Source organism: Nuphar pumila, chromosome 15 (assembly GCF_984573655.1).
Source record: "Nuphar pumila chromosome 15, dmNupPumi1.hap1.1, whole genome shotgun sequence".
In the NCBI taxonomy this organism is placed as follows: domain Eukaryota; kingdom Viridiplantae; phylum Streptophyta; class Magnoliopsida; order Nymphaeales; family Nymphaeaceae; genus Nuphar; species Nuphar pumila.
The window spans coordinates 81,071,262-81,095,112 of NC_143263.1; the positions used below are offsets into that span (position 1 = coordinate 81,071,262).

General features: G+C 37.9%; 1 protein-coding gene across 1 annotated transcript; it reads left to right on the top strand.

Moving 5' to 3' along the window:
- Positions 1-1,328: 1,328 nt before the first annotated feature.
- LOC149815747 (uncharacterized) lies at positions 1,329-17,073 on the top strand. Its single transcript, XM_089989891.1, has 4 exons — positions 1,329-1,453; positions 1,564-1,654; positions 13,887-14,096; positions 16,214-17,073. The coding sequence occupies exons 1-4, from the start codon at positions 1,370-1,372 to the stop codon at positions 16,939-16,941; spliced, it is 1,113 nt and encodes a 370-aa protein (XP_089846017.1). The 5' UTR covers positions 1,329-1,369; the 3' UTR covers positions 16,942-17,073.
- The last annotated feature ends 6,778 nt before the right edge of the window (positions 17,074-23,851 follow it).

Consider the following 23,851-nt stretch of genomic DNA (forward strand, 5'->3'; position numbering starts at 1 on the left):
CCAAACATATGTATGGCTCCTTGGATTCCCTTGAGGGCCCACATGGCCACATTGAATCCTTCCAAAAATCCAAAATAACTATCAAAAAGTAAGTATAGAAAGGAGGTCCGACCCCAAAAGGTATGGCAAAATTATTCAGCCTTTTTATTCATGGGTTCTTCTTTCACATTTCACTTTCCAAAATCTGCAATCTCACATTGATCCGTTCTATTCCTACAATCTTATGCCTAAATTACTTAAGAAAACATATTCAACCTAACACAATCTTATTGAGAGAGAGAGAGAGAGAAACAGTGAAAAAAAATACAGATGTTTTGACAAATTTCATAATTACATTACAAAAGAACATGACATGAGTGCCATTTTAAAAAGATTATAGAGAACCAAAAATTTAACATCGAATAACCCTGCTTCTGCTTTTAATAATTGTATGATTAAAATTGTAACTATATGTCACAACCATCCAAATCCTTGCAGCCTTAGTATGATGGATCCTATTATACTTCAGATTAGGTCCAGTGCCCAATTAATCGGCCACATGAGGCCAATCTGATTGGACTGGATAAATGACAGGTTGATCCGAATTAAACATGTTTCTCTATCATATTCTATCATGTTCATGTTAGGCTTTTTAGTAGGCATGCAAACGGGTTGGGTGTAGATCAGGTCAGGCTTGACTTGTCATTGGATCCATTTTTTTGAAGAATGGCTATGCTAGTTCTAGAACCAACTCAGACCACAATAAATTTTCGAATTCTATGAGACCTTGTGATATTGGGTACAAGAAAAATGGGTAAAATCTATTGATTTTGAAATATGGATGGGATTGATTGAAGGCCAATCCAGTTCAACAGTCCGGTTTTGATCAAATACTGGTCCTTGTCAGGCTAAGGCCCAAAACCCTGGTCCAGGTTCGGCCTAGACAGGCTGGGCATGAGCCCGGTACAGATGGGCCAAGACACCTGAACCTGGGCCTCCGACCCAATGTCCACCTCTAATTTTCAAGTCAAAAGAAAAAAAAAACAGGTTGGTTTGACCTGATCTGAATGTGGACCAGTGGGTATGCTTATCGGATTATATGGGGTCCAAATATACCCAACTGTACTTGTTCCGGATCCGACACAGATTTGGATACATACCATCCGAATCCGATAATATGGGCCATATCTAGTTCAGACTCGTGTCCAACCCGTTCAAGTCCCCAGTTTTAGGTGTTTTGCACTTGGAAGTCCGGATCTGGATATGGATATAAACAACTCAAATATGACCCATTTAATAGTCACACTAAGAAGGAACCTGTTCTTCCAAAGACCCGCCGCAAAACCCTTGAAAGACCCCGGAGTGAGGCAGAGGGCTACTAACTGTGACTATGAGGAAGATGGGGCGATCTGCAAAGAGTGGCTTAATGGGTGCCTTGGAATCACACACCAGGAACATCTACGAGACCTTAAAGGTGATACCCATCTCATGATTTCTTCAGAAACCAGTGAATTCCGCTCATTTTTGTGTTGTTTTTGTTCGGTAATTCTTTCTTCTCTTCTCTTTTGCTTTGTACCGAACCAGATATTCGATGAAACGGCTGCTTCACTAGAGAGAACTGATTGGAAGGAGGTGATCAAATTGGGGGAAGATATCTCGAAGCAAGCAACTATTGGTAATTTGCTTTCTTTTTTTCCAGCGGCTATTGATTTCTTGCTTTTCATGATACCTTTTTCAGTTGGATGGGAAAATTTTACTGGATTATGACATTTGTTTGCTTAAAAATGCATCATTCTCTTTTGGTATTGTTCATTTCTTGGATAATAGATCTTTGAGGATTTTGATGTATTTTTAGATTGGGGTTGTAATTAACAAGGAGACCGACGGAATTCTCTGTGTTTTACCTCTTTTTTTCCATCCTGAATTGTATTGAAACATATAAATGTCGGACTAATCTGGTCACTGTTGAACTTGATAAAATAAAATAGTTGAATAATTGAAAAATTAGATTATTCAGGTGATTGGGAATGAAATTCCCATGGGTAGATCTATGATAAAAAAACGGGAATGTGTGATTGTTCCAGAAGTACAAGAAATGAAGAAAATTAGCTATTTGTTCCTTCGTGCTTTATGCCCCTGAGTAGAATGTCTTCTTGCCTGCCCCTTTCCCTGGAAACTCTTCTTTACATGCTACTCTAGGTTGCCGTGAGACCTAGCTTATGCCCATAAACTGACTTACTGCCGGATGTCGGCGCCCAACAATTCTAGTGATGTAAAGATGCCCTGCTAGCTACGGGATAGAGACACATAATCAAATCAACGATGGATGCATTATAATCCATATTGAACAGATAGCAGAAATGAAACCTGCATCATTAGATGGGAAGGCTCGGGGTTATGGTTGATGTCATTCAGAATTTTTAATGTCTTTAATTCAAAAGAGAACATGAAACCTTGGTTCCAATCGTGAACTTGGAATTTTCATCTAGTCAAGTCTCTCTCTCTCTCTATATATATATATATCTCTCTCTCTATATATATATATATAAAGCTTTAGATTTTGAAAATTTTAAACTTTTTTTGTTGATCAGACCCTGTAGATATGATCTATAGGCATTATTTAGTAGAAAACAAGTTTTGGATAATGTCATTATAGCATATTTGTATGTTTTTTAAGACCTTTAAAAATCAATGGCTCACAATGTATCAAATTTCATAACTTTAAAAATCCTACTTTTATGTCCAAAAAACATGATCCAAAGCATGATTCCTATCAAATAAACTATGTTGATAATATCCATAAGGTTTAATTGTGAAAATTCAACCTACACCCATGATTTCTAGTATGTAGAAGTAGGTACTCCTAGAGCACCAGAGCATTACTATATATATGTATATCTAGCCACCGATATTGCAGATATTTTGAAGATATTGCTTATTATTGGTTTTTCAAGGTCATCTGATATTTTCTTGAGATTTTCAAAATATTGCCAGAATCTAAAATATTTGATATTTTTTATATAGTTTAAGTATCTTTATTTGTTTTTTTATTTTAAAACATTTTCTAATTGTTTCTTTATATTTTTGCAAAAAAAATACTATAAAACCTGTTATTTCTTATCTTTTTTGTTATTAATAGCTTTCAAGATTTTCCTGATACGTTCCTGAGAAAAATTACTTTTTGAAAAAATCTCCAGGAAAAACCCTCGCCCAGAAATTACCTTGAATGATACAGGTGACTCTCTCTCTCTCTCTCTATATATATATATATATATATATATATATAGAGAGAGAGAGAGAGAGCATTTGCTACTCTAGTGGGTAAGGAACCCCTAGTTGGAACTTATAGTGGGAGGTTGTTTTGACCAAAGTTACCGGCAACTTCTTAGCTAGGTGGGAAGCGCGCTTTCCAGAAACTCGCTTCGGAAGCGCGATACTCTTTGCCTCCAAAACTTCATGGCCCACACTTCTTCTATGCTTTCCACACACATGGTATATGTTTCTTATATGCTTTTCTCACATTTTTTTCATGTTTTTCATGTATTTTCTCTCACGCTTTTACTCACTTCCCATGTATTTTCTCTAAATTGGTAACCATCATTGTTAGATTTTAACAAAAATTTAACTCTTTTACTGAAAAATCATGAAATATAAGAATAATCAATTTTATTTTAAGTTTTATTTGCTTCTTGTTCAATTCCTATTCAGTTACCATATTGCTTCATTTTTTATTTATATTTCGCTTTCAAATTGATACTTCTCTTCCTGCTTCCTATAAATTTCAAAATGCCTCGCTTCTTGCTTCTGCTTCCTGTATCGTTTCCTGCTTCTGCTTCCTAGTTTGGCAACCTTGGTTTTGACCAAATCTGACCTCATGGATATGTTCAGTAGGAATCGACCCTTGGATCATCGCATTTTGACATAAAAATGTTTTTTTGAGGTTTGTAAATTTGGTACATTTTAGACCATTAATTTTTCAACCTTCATAAAATCTGCCATCTGTCTGAAAAACATTATCCAAAGGTCAGTTTCTACTAAACCTAATATGTAGTTCACATCTGAACGGTTAGATGTGCAAAAAAACTCAAAAAAATAAAAAATATTACATTTTTTTGACTAAGGGGTTCCTTACCCATGAGGGTAACAGACATTACCCCCATATATATATGCTGAGTCTTACATCACTTTTTAATGAAATGATTTTGGCAGTATGTCGGATGGAGAAAGGTTGAATCATGGATCAGAAGGAATGAAAAATTCCTTCATTTGATTGGTCCATCAGATGCTACTGACATCAACTAATGAAATCAAATTTCAGTAGAAAGGACATTGGATGACAAAGATTGAAACTTTGAAATTATAGGTCATTGTAAAAGATATACTCAAAAACACTATTAGGAAATATGCATAAATAACTTGGAAGAAACTATGCATGAGCAAATCATCCAAGCATGTTTAGCCTTTTGGGATCTGTGTTATGTGTGTTAAAATGTATCTCTCTTATGTAAATATTTACATATATATATATATATATATATATATAAAGAGAGATACATATACATATATACATGATGTATATATGTATATGTATCTATCTTTATATATATATGTAAATATATATGTTTCCATTTTTTCTTGTAAAACCCGCAAGGGTATTTTAGTCATTTCCCTTCCTTTTGCGCATATTCATAATTATGAATATGTTGTAATATTTTTTGTATTTTTACTTTTCTTCTTTTTCTTTTTTTCTCTTCATTTTTTATTTCTTTCTTTTTGTTGACTCAAAGTCAACTTGGAGGGGGCTCAACACTAGCTGTTGAGCCTCTCCAACGGTTAGAATTCTAACCGTTGGAGGGGCTCCAACAGCTAGTGGAGCCCCTCCAAGGCTCCTTTCCTCTTATAAATAGGGGAGTTCCCTCTTTGTAAAACTCACTTCTTGGAGCTTTTGTTCTCCATTCTTCTCAATAAAATTCTTTATATTTTGTATGCCTTTGTGCATTTGAGTTTCTTTATTGTACCTTCGTGTACATTTGTTCTAAGTGTTGTGCATTTGTGCACATTGGTGGTGTTGTGCTTATCGCACACTTTATCTCTTTTTTGAGATATTTTCACATGGTATCAGAGCTAGGCTTAAAGGAAAAGAAGATCGTGCTTTTTTCTCTCTTTGTTGGAGTACCTCGTAAAGCGTGCCATTAAGTTGTGGTGGTTGGAGTGAAGACTCGGTCCTTCATTCTATATTTTAGAAGCTTCCTACATCAAGAAGGGACTCATTTCTCATTGTGGTACGCATTTATTTCTCTTTGTATCCTCTCTAATGGGCGAAAAGGATTCACACTTCTCTCTTGGCTTCAAATTAAATGGAACGAATTATCATGTATGGGCCGGGAATATGGAGGCCCATATAAAAGGAAAGGGTCTTTGGGGATATGTTCAAGGAACTATTCCCGAACCTAAAATTACTATCCTTGAGAGAGGGGAGATCAAGGTTCTTGAGGGAGAAGAAAGAGAAAAGGCTTTTGAAGATTATAATAAGAAGCATGAAGAGTGGAAAATGAAAAATTACAAAATACTCTCATGGTTCTTCTCTTCGATTGAGACCAAAATTAATGCCAACATTCTAAAGTTCAAAAAGGCATATCAAGTATGGAAATATCTTGAAAGAATGTATACTTCAAGAGATTTGTCCCATAAATACTATCTCCAAAAGAAGGCTTTAACCCTTCAACAAGGAGAAATGTCCGTTAGAGAATATTTCGCCGAGTTATCCACTATTTGGGATGAGCTTGCTCTTCAAGAACCTAAATGGAGTGGTGAGGCTATTGAATTGAGGGCCAAACAATTAGAAGATGATCATTTCTTTAACTTTTTAAATGGGCTTAGACCCGAGTTTGAACAAACTAGATCCTCTCTCTTGTCTTCTTTCTCTTCTCCTCCATTGGAAGATGTGCTTACCAAATTAAGTGGAGAAGAAACTAGATTGAGAATGAATAAACTCAATCTAAGTGTGTTGGCCGTTCCCTCTAAAGATGAGGATGAGGGTGCTTATGCCGTCTCAAGACCGGGGAATAATGTTAAAACCTATAAACCTCCTCATTTTAACAAAAATCAAGGAGGAAGAGAAAATGGTGGGCATTATGGAAGAAGAGATTATAGTAAGATCATATGCTATTTTTGCAAAGAACCGGGTCACATTAAACCGGTATGCCCTAAATGGAAGAAGATGGTGGCTATGTCTACTACTTTCCAATCAACCAAGGAGGAAGGTCCATCAACTTCCAACCATGCTACTTTGTCTCTCAATCAAATCATGGAAGCTCTTCAACCACTCCTCAAGGGATCCGTTTCCGGAGCCGCCATGACCACCATCCTTTCATATGACTCCAAATGTTTTTGCACTTTCTAAATATTCAAAAAATTTGTCACCCTCTTTTGTCTCCACCGCGGATGGGGCTTCTCTTGAAATAAAAGGAATTGGTGATTTTGAAAGACAAGGTTTTTCTATTCCTAAAGTTAGATTTATACAAAAACTAAATTTAAATTTGCTTTCCGTGTCTCAACTATCGGATCATGGGTGTGATATCAAATTCTCATCAAATAAATGTTGGATACAGGATCGCCGGTCCGGGAAGTTGATTGGGGAAGGCTCTAGGAAGCGCGATCTTTATCTCATGGAATTTCTTCAAATTCCAAAAACCTCTTTTTGTAATGTTGCCCAACATAAAGATATAAATGTTTGGCATAAACGCCTTGGGCATCCAAATATTGTCAAGCTTTCTTATTTACATTTTGCTAAAACTTTATGTAAAGACAATTTCAATTGTAATGATTGTATTCTTGGTAAAATGAGAAGCTTACCTTTTGGACAAAGAACTATGTTTTCAACTAAGCCTTTTGAAATTGTGCATTCGGATGTTTGGGGACCGGCACCCGTTGTGTCTAAGGGAGGTTTTTCGTATTATGTTATTTATGTGGATGATTTCTCAAGGTATAGTTGGATATACTTCCTCAAACATAAACATGAGGTTTTCTCTACTTTTAAGGTTTTTCACATGTTAATACAAAATCAATTCAATAGTAAATTACAAATTCTTAGAACCGATTCCGGGGGAGAATATCTCTCAAATGATTTCAAAAGATATATAGAAAATAATGGGATTGTTCATCAAAGGTCTTGTCCCAAAACTCCTCAACAAAATGGGTTGGCCGAACGAAAACATAGACACATAATTGAAACTACAAGAACTTTGCTTATTTCTCAAAAAATTTCAAAAAGATTTTGGGCCGAAGCGACTCTTGCATCGGTTTATCTCATAAACCGACTTTCATCCAAAAACTTGAATCAAATATCTCCATATGAAATCTTGTATAGAAAAGAACCCGATTACAATAGGTTAAGAATTTTTGGTTGTAAATGTTTTGTTCTCACCGATAAGAATGATAAATTATCTCCCAAAGCTATTCCTTGTGCGTTTTTGGGATATTCGGAAACACAAAAAGGTTTTAGGTGTTATGATATTAAAAATGATAAACTATATGTTTCAAAAAATGTAACCTTTTTAGAAAACATAAGTGGTTTTGAAGAACACAAAACTCATGAAGATAATGCCGATTACTCTTTTTTGTTTGAACTATTATCTAGAAATGAAGATTTTTTTAGCGATGATGAATTGAATGAGAATGATGATATAAGTGAAAGTATTCCTCAAACCATTCATGATGAAGAAGAAATGATAAATGAACCAATTACCTATACACATAGAGATAAAAGCACTTTTAGAAGTGCAATAGAGAAATATAGTGACCTTAGTGGATCTTCCAACCACTCTCGAAGAACTGAAAGATCTAGGAAAAATCCTTCTAGATTTATATCCTATGAGTGTTTTTCTTCAAAGCATAGGGCATGTCTTAGTACCATTCACTCATATCAAGAACCTAGAAATTTTAAAGAAGCTAAGGAAATGATAGAGTGGAGGGATGCCATGGACAACGAACTTAGAGCCCTCAACAAAGCCAAAACGTGGGTTTTTCAATGTCTTCCAAAAGGAAAGAAAACAATAGGATGTAGATGGGTTTTTAAAGTCAAAACCAAGAGTGATGGCACTCTCGAAAGATATAAAGTCCGTCTTGTCGCAAAAGGATATAGTCAAGAATACGATGTCGATTACGAAGAAACCTTTGCTCCTGTTGCACGAATGGTTACTGTAAGGTGTTTGATCACCATTACATCTATTAAAAAATGGAATATTTACCAAATGGATGTTAAAAATGCCTTTCTAAATGGGGACCTTAATGAAGAAGTCTACATGGATGCTCCTCCTGGTATGAACGTACCAAAGGGAAAAGTCCTTCGTTTGCAAAAAGCGCTTTATGGTTTAAAACAAGCACCTAAGGCTTGGTATGATCGATTTAATGATGTGATGGTTCAAAATGGTTTTACCTCATGCTACTCTGACACTGCTCTGTTCGTCAAAAAGTCTGATGCAGGAATTGTGATTTTACTGTTGTATGTTGATGATATGTTGATAACAGGTAGTGACATAAAGGGCATCAGAAACATTAAAACCACTTTAAAAGAAAGGTTTGAAATGTCAGACTTGGGGTATCTGACTTACTTTCTTGGTATCGAGGTAGCCTACTCTCATAGAGGCTATTTTTTGTCTCAAACTAAACTTGCTTGTGAGATTCTTGACAGATCAGGTATTACTGATGATAAAATCTGTGAGACCCCTGAAATTGTGGGATAAAAAATGAAGATCGATGATGGGAAACTTTTGGAGGATCCTACCCCCTACCGGCAACTTGTGGGATCTCTAATGTATCTTAGCATCACAAGGCCGAACATCTCTCATGCCGTGCATACTGCAAGCCAATTTCAGCATGCTCCTACATCCGTTCATATGAGTGTCGTTCTCCGAGTTGTCAGATACATAAAAGGAACTTTAAACAAGGGAGTTTTTCTTTCCTCATCTTCTGAGTTAAATTTAATTGCATATACTGACTCTGATTGGGGAGGTGACCCAAATAATCGTCACTCCACTACAGGCTTTTGCATTTTTTTAGGTGAATCCCTGATCTCATGAAGATGTAAGAAACAACAGAAGGTGTCTCTATCGTCCAGTGAAGCAGAATATCGAGCCATGGCTTCTACAACTATGGAGATTGTCTGGATTCATCAGTTGCTGCAAGACATGGGAATTCCAATTCAAGAACCCACAAAGTTGTGTTGTGATAATAAGAGTGCAATCTATATTGCTAAGAATCACACTTTTCATGAGCGGACAAAGCATATTGAGATGGACTGCCATTATGTCAGAGAGGCATATCTACAAAAAATCATCGATCTTCCTTATGTGACTTCCGAATATCAGTTGACAGATTTCTTCACCAAGGCGCTTTGCTCTCCAAGATTCAACTTTCTCCTTAGCAAACTTTTGGTCATTGTGCCCTAAGTTTGAGGGAAGGTGTTAAAATGTATCTCTCTTATGTAAATATTTACATATATATATAAAGAGAGATACATATACATATATACATGATGTATATATGTATATGTATCTATCTTTATATATATATGTAAATATATATGTTTCCTTTTTTCTTGTAAAACCTGCAAGGGTATTTTAGTCATTTCCCTTCTTTTTGCGCATATTCATAATTATGAATATGTTGTAATATTTTTTGTATTTTTACTTTTCTTTTTTTTCTTTTTTTCTCTTCATTTTTTATTTCTTTCTTTTTTGTTGACTCAAAGTCAACTTGGAGGGGGCTCAACACTAGCTGTTGAGCCTCTCCAACGGTTAGAATTCTAACCGTTGGAGGGGCTTCAACAGCTAATGGAGCCCCTCCAAGGCTCCTTTCCTCTTATAAATAGGGGAGTTCCCCTTTTGTAAAACTCACTTCTTGGAGCTTTTGTTCTCCATTCTCAATAAAATTCTTTATATTTTGTATGCCTTTGTGCATTTGAGTTTCTTTATTGTATCTTCGTGTACATTTGTTCTAAGTGTTCTTGTGCATTTGTGCACATTGGTGGTGTTGTGCTTATCGCACACTTTATCTCTTTTTTGAGATATTTTCACAATGTGCAAGTAGCATCCCGCTTGAAATAAGATGCTACTTGTCTAGTTAGAGAATCAGGTGTATTCATGTTAAAACAAGAGTGTGATATAGATTTGTTTGAACAGGATTTGGATTGACCAAACATCTGTCATGATTTCTATTGAAAAAACAAATTTCAGAATGCTTCTTTTTATCACTTACCAAAATGGTTGAGAACAAAAGTACCTTTGCATGTAATTTCTGGATAGTTCAATGCCTTTTTTGTGGTAAATGTTACAGAAAAGCCAAAACTGCTTTTGAGGAATTGCAGATCGTATGATAATGTGATATTGTGATGATAAAAATACAAATGCCAGACACGCTCGAACAAGAACTTATTGCAGCCACCTAGAGCACCTATAAGAATTTAGGTTAGATGAGAAGGTTTTTTTTTCTTTGATAGGCAAGCTGGGGAATAACCCCTGTGGTTTTTTAACATGAGACTCTTCTGTTATGATAGTGTGGCCTTACCATCCAGCTTTCTCATTTGACCCAAGGAAGGTTGGTTATTTAGAAAAATTGTTGCTAATTTGCTATGCATTTTCTTTCAGAAGTAAAAATGAAAACTTTTTGTTGCAGAATCTCAGTTTTGTCTATGATATGATATAATGTGATATAAACAGGAGTCTTAGGGTATGTTTGATTGCATTTAAATGTGATTTGGAATCTCATGCAAATGAGAGAATGAATCTCATTTGCACAGCTAACCAAACGTGTGATTCGGAATCTCATGCAAATTGGAGAATGAATCTCATTTGCACAGCTAACCAAACATGTGATTTGGAATCTTATGCAAATAAGAAACATAATGTTATTTGAAATCACATTTGAAGTGAATCTCATGTGATTCCAAATCACATGGTAGAATATGTGATTTAAAATCATGACTTCAAATCACATTTGATTCCATCTCATGTGATTCCAAATCACGAATCACATGAGATGCAACCAAACATACTGATGGAGACATGACCCGACTACGGGAGGTCGGTCTTGCGAATACGCGTACATGCCAAATGTACGTTGTGGAAGCGACTAAACCTAAATGAAAAGATAAATTTTGAAAACTATTTTTTGTTTTTTTTTAAATAAAACAAACTAACTATGCTAGACTCACTAGGACTATATATATATATATACACACACGAACGATGCAACTGGTTCTCAATGATGAACAATGTCACCACTCACGCCATTGCGAATGCAGCCACAAGGAATGCAATGACAACAAACAGCCACTATCGGGATTGACGCTAGGTGTTTCACAAACAAAGTCTAACACCCTTTTCAGTCTGGAATTAAAATTTGGGGAAAGAAAACAGATTGGAGACCCGCAGTTCAGTGTGTCTGGACTGATGGGTCTGGACAGGTTGACATTGGACTGGTTCCAGCGTTGGCCGTCCAACACCAACCCTCCAAGAAGGACAGCGTTCGATAAGGCTGTACCACGGGGACAACAGCGATCAATTATCTGATATTACTTCCGCAAACACAAATTCCACTCTCGAAATCCTGATCAGCAACTCATTATTACAACAGCGATCACAAACAGCAAATTAGAGCAAAACAATTCAGCAGTAAATGACCAGGCCTAGAGGGAGTCCTGTCCCGACTAAGCGCTATAACAGTTTCATCTCATGTAATACGACAACAAACACATGAAATTGCTCAAATTGGGATGCTGTTCAGGGCATCAAATGCATGCATTCACACCAGTATTTAATGGGTCTGATTTTAGCAAATACTTAAGCGAAGTTTGGATGCTCCAAATCAGTCCCCAGCGTGCTAGATCAATTGCACATTCAACAAAAGAAAACACGATTCTGTTTTACACTTTTCTGAACAGCATAGACGCCAAAGAACTGAAATCAAAACTTTCCAACAGATGCAGTGACGGATTTTGTGAGCGATAGCTAAAACCAAAAATGACGTTAAGCTAACAAGGATTCATTTCAGTTCCTCCAAACAGAAAGCGTCAATACCATAAATCTATTCCAAACGTTATACTTGAACACTATAGCTGGCTCAAGAAAATATTGTTTCACAAACTTAAATTCAAACAAGGATGCTGATTTAGAGTATGCTAACAAGTTCAGTAAAACAGAAATTTCGGGACAACACTTTCAAGTTTCACAAGTTATCTATTTAAGCATGCAACAGAACAATCGAAGAGAGTGTATCTGGAAGTTAGGCAGCCACAAGTTGGTATCCTTGTGAATTCCAGGGAGCTCCAAGTTCACTCAAGCCCACAATCAGACTAGCCATAACAATGCAATGGCTTTAGGTTCATCAGTAAGGTATGACAAAAATAGCAACAAAGGGGAACCGTGAGCAGCAATGGGTGGATTCACGCCACAACAGGGACGTCCCAAGTATCTCAGCTTGGATGTTTCCAATTTGTTCACAACACGTCCAACACGAGCTTCTCAAGCTCACCAAGATCCACAAGTTCTAAAAAAAATTGCAAGTTCACGATTTTCTTTGGGTTCTCCTTCCCAAACTCACTTTTTTTTACATCTTTCCATCCTCTCCATTTTTTCTTTTCATTATTTTCCAGATTTTTTTTCAAGAATAGCCAAAAGACCCCTTCCCTCCTTTGGTTTGGCTTAAATAGGAAGAAGGAGGGTCCTTGGACTCTCATTGGTGCTCATGGAGGCATCCCAATGAGAGTCAAGGATTCAAATCCTTGTCTCCTTTCCCTTTCCTCTAGGCTCATGATTGCTTTAGAATCATGGGGAGTGGCTCACATGGGAGGCCATCTTCCACCTTGGCCAAAGGCATTTTGAAAGAGTTGGCCAATAGGAGAGCTCCAACCTAGATGGATTAGACCTCCAATATTCAAGACAAAATTGGATTTGATACCAGGATCTATGACTTGAACAAAATATAAAAATTGGATTTGATACCAGGAAGAGATACGTAAGAAGGTAGGTGTTGCACCCATTGAAAATAAGATGCGAGAGAATCGTTTACGGTGGTTTGGACATATTCGGCGAAGGCCTAATGATGCTCCAGTTAGAAGGTTGGAGAAATGGGAAAATATATTAGTTAAAAGAGGTCGGGGTAGGCCTAGGAAGACTTGGATGGAGATGATAGGAAAGGATATGAATGCTTTGAACCTCACCGAGGACATGGCGTTGGATAGAAATGATTGGAGGAAAAGGATTCATGTGGAAGACCCAAAATGAATTTCTTTTTTGGTTCATATCGCTGACCCCAATTGTTTTGGGATGAAGGCGTAGTTGTTGTTGTTGTTGTTGTTGTTGTACCCTTTACACCTTTAGTGTCACAAAACAGATCCTAATGGACACTAGAACTATCCGGATCCATAAAATCCAGCCCCTAAAAAAAATAAATAAAATAAAAATTACAACTTAAAAAAATTCAAATACAACTTATTTTTTTTAAACTAAATAGCAAAAATATTTTCTGAGATGTGTGTGAGAAAAATTCTCAGAAAATACAAAAGTGAAATGATGAAATTTCCCTCGGACCCCCTTTTTGGATCCAAAGGGATTGTTTTGGCTTGGGGGGGCGCGGGGATGCCTTCTGGATCGAGTCCCCACTCCTTGCGTACACCCGGATTGGTCTAGATGCGCTGCATCACATACCCTTAGTTGTGTCTCAATGCAACAAATACTTGGAAAATCCTTGGCCTTTTGCTTGGCCAACATCCTAGCATGAAAAGACTGCTAAACTTGAATATTCTTGTAAACTAGCCAGCAGATGATGCAGCAACAAACAAAATGGTTAATGGAAGTTAATTCTATGTCATATTCAATTAATCAGATTTTGCACTGTTGTCTATGTAGCTGGCATTCTTTGGACTGGAGAAGCACCTAAAGTGACAGAGCTTGAAGAGAACATGCAAGTATATTTCAACATGCTTAATGGGTTGCTTCTACTCTGCCATGGAAGTACAGTAGGTGCTGGGGCTACACTTCAAGCATGCATCTGTGCATCTGCCAAACAAGTGATAGAATCCAGCCTTTCGTTCTTGCGAGCAGCAGTCTCCTCCTATGGTGCTCTCTCTCTCTCTCTCTCTCTCTCTCTCTCTCTCTCACACACACACACACACACACACACACACACACACACTCATACATGCATAGCAGCAGCAATAATTGCTGCCACATCCATGCCAAAAGAAATATCTTTACATATTTTCTTGCTATACTTATCTGCTGAATTCCCATGTTTAAATTGCTTATCTTTGATCGGCGGTTAAAAAAATATTCTATCATTTTGCTCATGTAAATTGGGAAAGGCATTTGCTTTACATCAATGTTGTACGTATCATACCATATCATACGAAACATATCCTTACTATGGGGTATTATGATACGATACACACCCGTATCTCGATATGGGGCATATCTTAAGATACGCTATAAATGCATCTTAAGATAAGCTATAAATGCAGTTTAAATGCACTTATTTAAAAAAAAAAAATTAAAACATATAAGGCCCCTTGGTTCTAGTCAATGTTGTGAAAAGCGTTGAGGCGTAGCGAGGTGCTCCACCAAAAACTAAGGCGAGGCGTAAGCCTCGAGGCGCAAAGCATAAGCCTCAAATTTATTTTTTAAAAACTTAAAAAAAATTATAAAAAAAATATCTAAAAATACAAATAAATAAAAAATGCTTTATGATGAAACAACAACCAATAAGAAATAGAAAATCTCAAATAAATGCTAAAAATTATGAGATTAACATGTAAAAGTAACTCAGAAACTGATTATATAACTGAGAAACTGATTATATAATTGAGAAAGTAATTATATAACTTAGAAAAAATTATATAGCTGTGAAAAAACAAATCATATAACTGTGAATAAAAAAACTACACAGCATAACAGGATTCAAAAAGCTATAAAAAGTAACTAAAAAATTCTTCTTCTTCTTCTTTGTTCACGCCTTAGGCTGGCGCCTTGAGGTGCAGAGGGCCTCGCCTCAAGGCGAGGCGTGCCTTTTGTGCCTCAAGGCATGCTTTTAACAACACCGGTTCTAGTTCATATTCATCCCTAAAGCACTTAAGAGTGATCTAGAGAGATTTTTTTCCAAGAAAAAAAGATGTTGTTGATACTCAATGATTGATGTTATCTAATTCATTTTTGTTTGAAATTTTTAAAAAATTAGTTATGTAAAATTTTTAAGCATTAAAAAACACTTTTTTTTGTTTATGGAAACACGCATTATTATGAATCTTGTGACTTATTAGCTTAGATTCATTATTTAATATGCATATTATTTCATAGTTTGCATTTTTCTTGTGTGATTGTCATTTATAGCATATTATCTTGATTATTTAATATTCAATGTCTTATGCATGTCATTCATAGCACATAATTGTTTTGATATGTAATATGTGATTTTATGGTTGCATTTTGTGCATTTCGTCATTTTGTGTGTTATGATTTTTTAGAATTTTTGTTATTTTTTCTGATTTTAAATCTTTTATTTTTTCAAAATTTACAATTTTTTAATGATACAATACTTATTTTTGGCCCGACCGATACAGGTTATGATACAATACTTACAACCTTGCTTTACATAGTCTAGATTCTAGAACTGCTAAAGCTGTTGCATTTCTTGTACTTCTGTTTCTGCCCTGTGGCACAGAGATAACAGAAAGCTCCATGCCCAGATTTATCCGCATTATCAAGTCGATATCACCCTTATTTGCAGTTCATACGTGAATCAAGTCTGCACTGCACATTCCTTGAATGTAGTTGACATATTTCACAATCTCTCAAGAACACCATAACCAAAGCTTGTTTTCGGTTTTCTTCACTATCAAAATTTAACTTAATCTTATTGAAGAAATTCCTTTGGCTCTCTTCACCCTGGTTTTCAAGGCAATGTCTCTTTTTAAATGCTGTGTAAGTTCCCTTTTTTAAATGTGATTTGCAACTGTATCCACAGTTTTTGTTAAACAAAAACAACTGTGGTATGGTACAGTTAGTATTCAATGCAAAGTTTCCCATATTCGTAATGCAGTTTGCCATCACCCAAAATTGGGAAATTCCAGAGGAGATTTACTCATATCCTCTCATTATTTCAGAATATTTTTGGTTATTAACTTTTTTGGTTTTGGTTAAGAGATTCTTGCTGTTTCTCATGTGTACTTAGTTATGTACAGAAGCCACAAGTGCAGCCCAAAGACAAGCAATACCAAAACTTGTTGGCTCGGTATGGGAGTCATGCCAGGAGCTCAAAATGACTCCCACTAATAACTCCACTGCAATTGGTAGAAAAATCATCCAGGTTGCCGCTTCAGTTAAAGATGTTCTGCGAGAGATGAGGGAACTCAAGCCAGCTGACCTGGCTTCTAACGCAGATGAAACCAGTGCAGCCCATGACAGCCACTGCAATGCAGAAGGTGAGGCTTCAGTGGATGATGATGGCGAGTCTAGCTCGGCCAGTGACATAGGTAGCAACCTGTCTCCGGAGGAGATGGCTATCGCCACATCAGTGACTATTGTCACATCTGATACTCTACAATTCATCAAGGAGCTTCTCAGGTTTGTTAATGCATTTTCAAAGAAACCAGATAATGCTAACAACAGTGTGGTTGGTTCATTGGAAGGCATGCTGAAGATTTGTGAGGAGATGGGAGTTCAAATTGATGAGCTTGGAGCCAGTGTGTATCCTCCACAAGAGGCTTCTTTGATGAACACTGCCACAAGAAAGCTAGCCGAGTGCATCGAAAGAACCCGAGCACAGGTTCAGAGTTTTGACACCATGCCTGAAGGTTTGTCTCAGGCTTGTGAAGTTCTGGGGAACTCATTGAATAAGTTGGAGCATGATTTGAGATGCCTGGATCAGGATGCACTTCCTGAGATTCATAAACTTGATTTGAGCAATTAGAACTCCATGAAACCATACATTTGTTTTGATGGTCAATCTCATGAATAGATGGTCAATCTCATGAATAGTTGCATCTTATGTGTTCTTATTCTGTTCACTTGTCATGAACTGCACCTTAATGGTAAATGTGAATCTAAATACCATTGGAACCTGATGAGCTTCACCATCCATGCACAACGCAAATGAACACCAAATAGTGGGCTACAAAAGGGTTCCTGTTAGTGGGTCTGTTGATGGTGTAAAACTATGTCACAATTATAATTTTACGCAACATTCTCGAAGACTGGTAATACTGAAAAAACACAATGTTTTTAGAATAGCGCCTATTTTGAACAGTGTTTTTCGCAGTATGGTCACAATAAAAATAAATTTTGCAATATTTCTTAGTTTTTGTATTTCTATTTATGTTATAATATATATAGGATAAATATTGGCTACTAATGAAGGTAAGGAACTAATGAGTATAAATCACTGTTTTCTTCAAAAAATTTCAATTTTTTAGATATAAGGTTAGGGATGTAATCTATATGGTTTGTTTAGTAGGAAACTTATTTTGAATCATGTGATTATATGACAAGTAATTAGGTTTTTAAAGGAGTTAAAAAATCAACGGCCCACAATGTGCCAAAATTTCATAACTCAAAAGATCACATTTATACATCAGAAAAGCGGGATCCAACAAACCATGTTGAACACATCTATGTGGTTAGATTGAGTCGATACAACTTGCACCTATGATTTCTATCTCATTATCCTTACCATCATTAGCATATATATATATATATATTCTAAGCATTTTCTTGCAACAACCATAAATTTCAAAATATGGCGAGATTTTCCCAATAACTGGATTTGTGAGATTGGTGTAAAGTACAAGCACATCACTGCACCAACTTTTTGAGAAAGGATCAGGTCACAGAGGCAGTTTTGACCATATACGGTCAGAGCTGCCCTTGATGTTGTTCATCCAAGTGATGAACTGCAACCAGAACACCATGATAAATAGCTTGCTGCTTAGATGGATCCCACAAAAACTTTTAGTCATATATGTTTTAGATGAGCGGCCTCTACAGTGCAAAGAATGAACAATTAAAAACGAACTGACGGTGTTCTGGATGGCGTTCATCACATGGATGAGCAGCATCCAATGCAACTCTGCCTCTGACCTGATTCCCACAACTTTTTGTTATTGGAGGTGATAGCCTGACACAGCTTGTCTCCCGATGGACAGAATTTTAGTCTGATAATAAGGCAACCTGACCCGACTCAACAGAAGTCATGCGACTGGAAACTGGTGATTGAAAAAATAACAGACAGGAAATTTGAATTTTAAAGTTTGAAGACCAACAAGGCAGTGAGAGTGCACAGCTGTGCTTCCCACGTATAAGGTATCGATATCCCAAGCTTTTAGTTTGGGCTACCAATGCATCGGGTCTGACATGGTTTTGATGAAGTATGTCCCAAACTTGGTCCAACCTAAGGCTGGCAATGCATGCCAATGTGCTTACCCTGGTTTGGATGCACGCGAATTTTCATTGATTGGCCTTTTTTTTTTATCTCGATAGGCAAGCTAGAAGTAGGGATTTGAACCTGAGACCTCTTGGTTGGTTATGATAGCTTAACCTAACAATCCAGCTATCTCATTACTCCAATCATGTACCCAATTCTAGGGATGGCAGTGGACTGAAGGAAAACGTCGGTCCGAACCCGTCCCATTTGGGGCGGGGATGAAGGACATAAAATGGGGAATGGACGGGGGATGGAAGTGAATGGGGAATAGACCGGGGATGGAGGTGAAAATCAAAATCCATGTGGGGATGGACTTACTCTTGCCCCTGCCCCATCTCACCCCGATCTTCGTTAATGAAATTATTAATATACCCTTATTATATTATAAAATAATATTTAAATCTTATATTATATATAATTCTAACTCTAAGTTCCTACTTCCTAACCCTAAAAATGGATCTCCTTTCTATCCTCACTCCTTCCTCTAACATCTCTAAAGGACCATTTAAATCCTTTAATGGGGAAACAGGGATATGTCCGAACCGGAAGCGGATCAGGTCATGCTGAACATGAGCGTTTTTGCTCATGCTGACATCGTGGCCATCCGATTTGCATTTTAAAAAGCTCAAAAGTCAACAAAACCACATGGCATTCATCCAAAATGCAAACAGACGGCCACGATGTCTGCATGAGCAAAAACGCTCATGTTCAGCATGACCTGATCTGCTTCCGTCCGAACTCGCCCCATTTAGGGTGGGGATGGAGGACAGAAATGGAGAATGGACTGGGGATGAAGGTGAAAATCAAAACCCGCCACGAAGATGGACTCGGGATGAATGGCAAAATTTTGAGACGGGGCGGAGGTGGAGAACTTGTCCCCCACACCCACCCTGGTCCACTGCCATCCCTACCCAATTCTTAGCTGGCCCCATGCCTTTCAGAAGTAGGAAAGGTTGCCCTATTCACATTTACTATGCATAGCCAATTGCTGCATGTGTTGGTTATATCTTCAAAACTATATATATATATATTGGCAAGATCGGGTCAGGAAGATCCCGATCAGTTAAAATGACGAGTCAGCGAAACAAACACAATCTAGGAGAAAACCAATATGGTAGTTTGTCCCTCCAACCAGGACCACAGCCAATGACTCCTAGCTTTTCAAGTTGGACCGGAACATTATTACAATATGTAGTAGTAGTCCAAACACATCTATGGTGATCAAAGCTCATAAAAAGTCCACTATGTCCTGCCAAAGACTCCTAGCTTTCCTAACTATCAATGAAAAATCTTTTTGTCCTTTTTTAATCTCACCGTTAAATTTAAACTGTAAAGTCAATGAAGATTTCTCAAAGATTGGTTGGGTGATTGGAGTGTTTTCTTGTTCCCACAATTACAAAATTAAAAAAAGATAATAAAAAATTATTAAAAACAGTAAAATTTTCTATTCTACTTATATGCAATCCCGCGAACACATGTGCGCGCACAAACGTGCATACAAAATGATCTTGTCCTCGGAATAGAGTCACACAAGCCCAACCTAATTATAATCAGGTTTGGACTGGGCCTTTTAGTGTTGGCCTTTGTCCAGCCCATGAATTTTGATAATACGCCGAGCCCAACTGAAACCTGTTTAGTTAATCAGGTAGTCCTGGGCTGCAAAAAGCAGCCCGAGCCCGGTCCATGGCGGGCTGGCCACCCACCTCTGAATATTTACGCTTTATAATATTATAATAAAATGTGGATTAATTCCAACATAAAAGAAATTACAATTCACAATATAAAATGACTTAGTTTTATTTTTTTAAAGTACGCATTTCATAACGTTTCTTGAATTTGAAAAAAATACCCATGGTTGTATGCTTCTAAACGAGCTTTTTGACAGGTGAGCTAGCAGGTTTTTATTTAGAAACTTACAGGACAGAGATTATTGAAAAAAAAAATACAGTATTATAAAAGAAGAGAATATGACAGACAGCTACAACTAAAATACATGGTCATTCCATCTTGAAAGTATACTCCATAGAGAAAAGAGCTCCATGTCTTGTAGCATCATCACTCATGAGCATGAGGAAGATTGGCAAAAGCCAGCAAGACGACGAGCAAGCTTACCTTCTCGCTCTGAGGATGGCCAGCAGAAGCTCCACCACGTCGTCTTCTTCTCCCTAGCGAGGAGGTCTCAGCGGAGCCGTCGTTCCGGTGACGGGTGTTCATCTCGTTCCCTGGAGTTGAAGAGTTGTGGAGTCTGATTTAGAGTTTTTACCTTTACAGAAAGGGGGGTCTGAGAGCTCCTCCCAGTGTGGGTAGCATCATTCAACTTAAAGAGTTATGGAGTCTGATTCAGAGCTTTTACCCTTACAGAAGGGGGGTCTGAGGGCTCCTCCCAACGTGTTCATGGCCTTTTGCCCTTACAGAAGGGGGGATTTACATTTCGTAGAACACCCGTCACCGGAACGAGATGAACATGTTTCTTCTCTAGAGAGAAAGGGTTTTACAGTGTTTTACGGAAAAAGAAGAAGAAAACATGTTTGTCTTTTTTTTTAACAGAAAAAAAAGAAGACTTTGAAGAGTCAACATCATCCTCGACTTTCTGGATGGAGGACATGTTTGTCCTTTTTTTGAACTATTTGTTTTTTCTTTTTTGAATGAAAGGCATTTTTTGTAATGTATCGTTGAAGTTAAAATGGAGAATGAAATGACAATAGAAATTGCTGAAAATTTACAGAAATAAACTAGACTCAATAACGAAGACACCACTTTTTACGGATTTGGAATATGACATCCGGTTAGGGAGATATGACTCTGACAAGTTGGTCCTAATTTGCGAAAGACACTACAAATCGCTATAGCGATTTGCGGAAGACACTACAAATCGCGGATTTGGAATATGACCTCCGGTTAGGGAGATATGACTCTGACAAGTTGGTCCTAATTTGCGGAAGACACTACAAATCGCTATAGCGATTTGCGGAAGACACTACAAATCGCTATAGCGATTTGCGGAAGACACTACAAATCGCTATAGCGTTTCGCGATTTACGGAAGACACTACAAATGCTACAAATTGTTGTAGGAAAGCCCGATAATACTATAAATCATTGTTGGAAGGCCCAAAAAAATTTTGGTCCGGAGGGCGCTGCCCCCCCTGGACCCCCGCCCGCTGACCGCGCAGCGGGATCCGCGCCGGGGGGAGCCCCCGGACCCCCCTCCTGTAAGGGCAAAAACTCTAAATCAGGCACACAAGTAGAGAGAGAAGGGAGAGAGAGTGAGAGGGTTGGTGTTCATGGCCTTCTCCAGGAGGAACCCTTTACCTCTCTTGATTTCTTCTCTACAGAGAGAGAGGGTTTTACAGTGTTTTACGAAGAAGGAAGAAGAAGATGACGATGCAGCAATGTAGGATCGTCTGTTGGATGTGCACAGAAGTAGAGAGAGAAGGGAGAGAGAGTGAGAGGGTTGGCCTTCTTCAGGAAGAACTCTTTGTTTCCCTTTATTTCTTCTCTAGAGAGAGAAATGGTTTTACAGTGTTTTACGGAGAAAGAAGAAGAAAACATGTTTGTCCTTTTTTTGAACAGAAAAAGAAGAAGACTTTGAAGAGTCAACATCATCCTCGACTTTCTGGATGAAGGACATGTTTGTCCTTTTTTTGAACTATTTGTTTTTTCTTTTTTGAATGAAAGGCATTTTTGTCATTTTCTCATACCATCACTTTATGAGAAGAATAGCAATAAAGGGTACTTAAGTCTTTGCAACAACACCAGAGTCCGATGCAAAGTTATGTCAACATACACGGGAATACGAGCCCCATGTGCTTGTATACGTGGTGCTCATTCAAAGCCCCGAACACAGACGTGGGATTCAGTGAATCATCGGGGGGGGGAACATATAACCTGCTTTGACCAACGAACCCAAATAACTGATGAAGACCGTCGGTCCTTGAAAGGTACCCATTTGGTCGGCTCCCCCATGTAGATCATATTTCTCCTTCCAATACGTTTGTCACCTGTATATCACCCTGTAAAATATCCCACTATCATTTTGACATTAGAGCAATGTTTCTCAGTGGCAAGAATTCTCTCATCTATTGCTGGAAGGAAATGAGGGAATCTTCTAAAAAAATCCCAGTCAATTCTGTCATATGTTGGACATAATGGGTTTGGGTCCAACCCGCAAGGTGACCCGGTTAATTTGACACCATTAGTGGGTCACATAACGGGGTTAGAGGGTGGAAGTTACGTGAACGTGGAGAGACCATATTCGCGTAACTGCCTATTTCTCTCATTATATAAGGGGTAGGCTGCCATGAAAATGATGAGAGATTCATAGCAATTAGCTTATCCCAAATACCACATAAAGCTTACGTGGTAAAGGGTCCTGCTCATCGTCGACCTAAGGCTTGGGCTCATCGTGGGAGTCTACTGGTTGAGGAGAATGCCGAATACTCTGTATGCGCAATCTATGGCGACTACTAGGGGTATGTTTTTTGTGTTTATATTGGATTTTGCACGAAACGCCAACATCGTAAGCTTTATAAGATCTGACTTAAAGAGCACACTCCTCGTCAATGTGTCCACGAGCTCATGAGCCACAATGATGCTATCCTGTATATATGCCTCCCAAACAAAAGAGTCCTTTGATTATCAGAAATAATTCTTTTGAAGGATACTGCACAGGTGATTTTGTAAACAAAGCTGCATAAACTTCTCGGTCGAAACTCATGAAGCAGCGCTGCTTCTTCACACTTAGGGATAAGAACTATATTCGTACTGTCAATGCATTTGAGAACTTTCCTGATCGCTTCACACACATCTTTACTAACAAAATCCCAACAACTTTGAAAGAATGCACCTGAAAATCCATCAGGGCCGGAAGCACTGTCTCGACCAGTCTTCCCCGTCACATCTTTCTTATATACCACCATCTTGCTGCTCAGCCACAGCTTTGGTCGATGCTTTGTTTATCTGATTCATTAAGAACTTGAACATGCAATTCATTACCACCAAACCTCCTTGCATGATCTTCATTAATAGCACTCATCACATTGTCAGTCTCCTCCTGTTGATGATCTTCAGCTTTAGAATGTGATGGCTCGTCCTCTTCCTTGCTATGCATCTCACTTTGATGCTTGTTCTTTCATGGCCTCCACAATAACGAGCCTTTCTTTATGGGCTTCCACCCTTTTAGGGTTGGGCCAGACGTCACAATATATCAGCCCTTGACTTCCGGCTCACTGGTCTACCCTCTATATTAGGGGTGGCAAAACCTGACACGACCCGCCAACCCGACCCGCCTCTTAGGCGGGTTCCGGTTGGGCTTAAACTAACCCGTTTAATAAACGGGTTGACCCGCCTAACCCGTTTATTAAACGGGTCGGGTTCGTGTTAGGGGTATGCCAACCCGGCTG